Raw genomic sequence first — 1199 nt, forward strand, 5'->3', positions numbered from 1 at the left:
CCAAATTTTCCCAAAAAATCCCTAAAAAAATCTCATTTTCTCCCTAAAAAACCCCAATTTTCTCCTAAAAATCCCAATTTTTCCCAGAACTCTCATTTTTCCACCCAAATTTTTTCCAGTCCCAAATTTCATCTCCAACCTCATTTCCCTCTAAGAAACCCTCAGAAAAACCCCAATTTTTCCCAAAAAATCCCTAAAAAATCCCATTTTTCCTCTAAAAAATCCCAATTTTTTCCCAAAATCTCAGTTTTTTCACCCAAATTTTTTCCAGTCCCAAATTTCATCTCCAACCTCATTTTCCTCCAAACAACTCTCCAAAGAATCCCAAATTTTCCTCAAAAAAATCCTTAAAAATTCTGAATTTTACCCCAAAAAATCCAATTTTTTTGTAAAAATCCCATTTTTTTAACCAAAATTCCCATTTTTCCACCCAAATTTTTTCCTAGTCCCAAAATCCATTTCCAACCTCATTTCCCTCCAAAACCCCTCAGAAAAATCCCAAATTTTCCCCAAAAAATCTCATTTTCCCCCTAAAAAATCCCAAATTTCGCCTAAAAATTCCCAATTTTTTCCCAAAATCGCCGTTTTTTCACCCAAATTTTTCCCATTTTTTGGCAGCCCCCGTGCCCACGCCCTCGGTGTCGCTGCTGCCGCCCTCCCTGCACGACCTCTACCTGTCCAGCAGCCCCAACCTCACCTGCGTGGCCACCAACCTCAAATCCCCGCGGGCCAAATTCACCTGGAGCCGCGCCCCGCCCGGGGGCGGGGCCTCGGTGGGCGTGGCCACGCCCGGCCCCGCCCAGCGCCTTCCCAGCGGCCTCTACGAGGTGCGGAACTTTCTGGAACTTTGCGCCGAGGACTGGAACTCGGGCGACGTCTTCACCTGCGCCGTGGCCGTGGAGGAGCTGGGGCCCGAGCCGCTGACGGCCAGCGTCAGCAAGGACACCAGTGAGTGACATTTGGGGGAAAAACGGGGTTTTGGGAGTTTTGGGATTTTTGGGGATTTTTGGGGATTTTGGGAATTTTTTGGGAATTTTTTGGGATTTTTTGGCATTTTTTTGGAATTTTTTTCTGATTTTTTTCTGATTTTTTGGGATTTTTTTGCGATTTTTTTGGAGAATTTTTTCTGATTTTTTGGGACTTTTTTGGGATATTTTTTGAAATTTTTTTCTGATTTTTTTGGGATTTTTTTGCGATTT

The 1199-nt window shown here is 43.5% G+C and overlaps 1 gene segment (V, D, J or C); it reads left to right on the plus strand.

The window, feature by feature from the left end:
- Window positions 1-618: 618 nt before the first annotated feature.
- On the plus strand, window positions 619-948 carry LOC121337411 (the record flags this gene model as incomplete). The annotated part of the segment is given in 1 exon segment: window positions 619-948. A coding segment is annotated over 1 exon segment (330 nt), but the record flags the coding sequence as incomplete, so codon positions are not given.
- Window positions 949-1199: the final 251 nt, after the last annotated feature.

Source organism: Onychostruthus taczanowskii, unplaced genomic scaffold (assembly GCF_017590055.1).
Source record: "Onychostruthus taczanowskii isolate IOZ18803 unplaced genomic scaffold, ASM1759005v1 scaffold2693, whole genome shotgun sequence".
NCBI lineage: Eukaryota > Metazoa > Chordata > Aves > Passeriformes > Passeridae > Onychostruthus > Onychostruthus taczanowskii.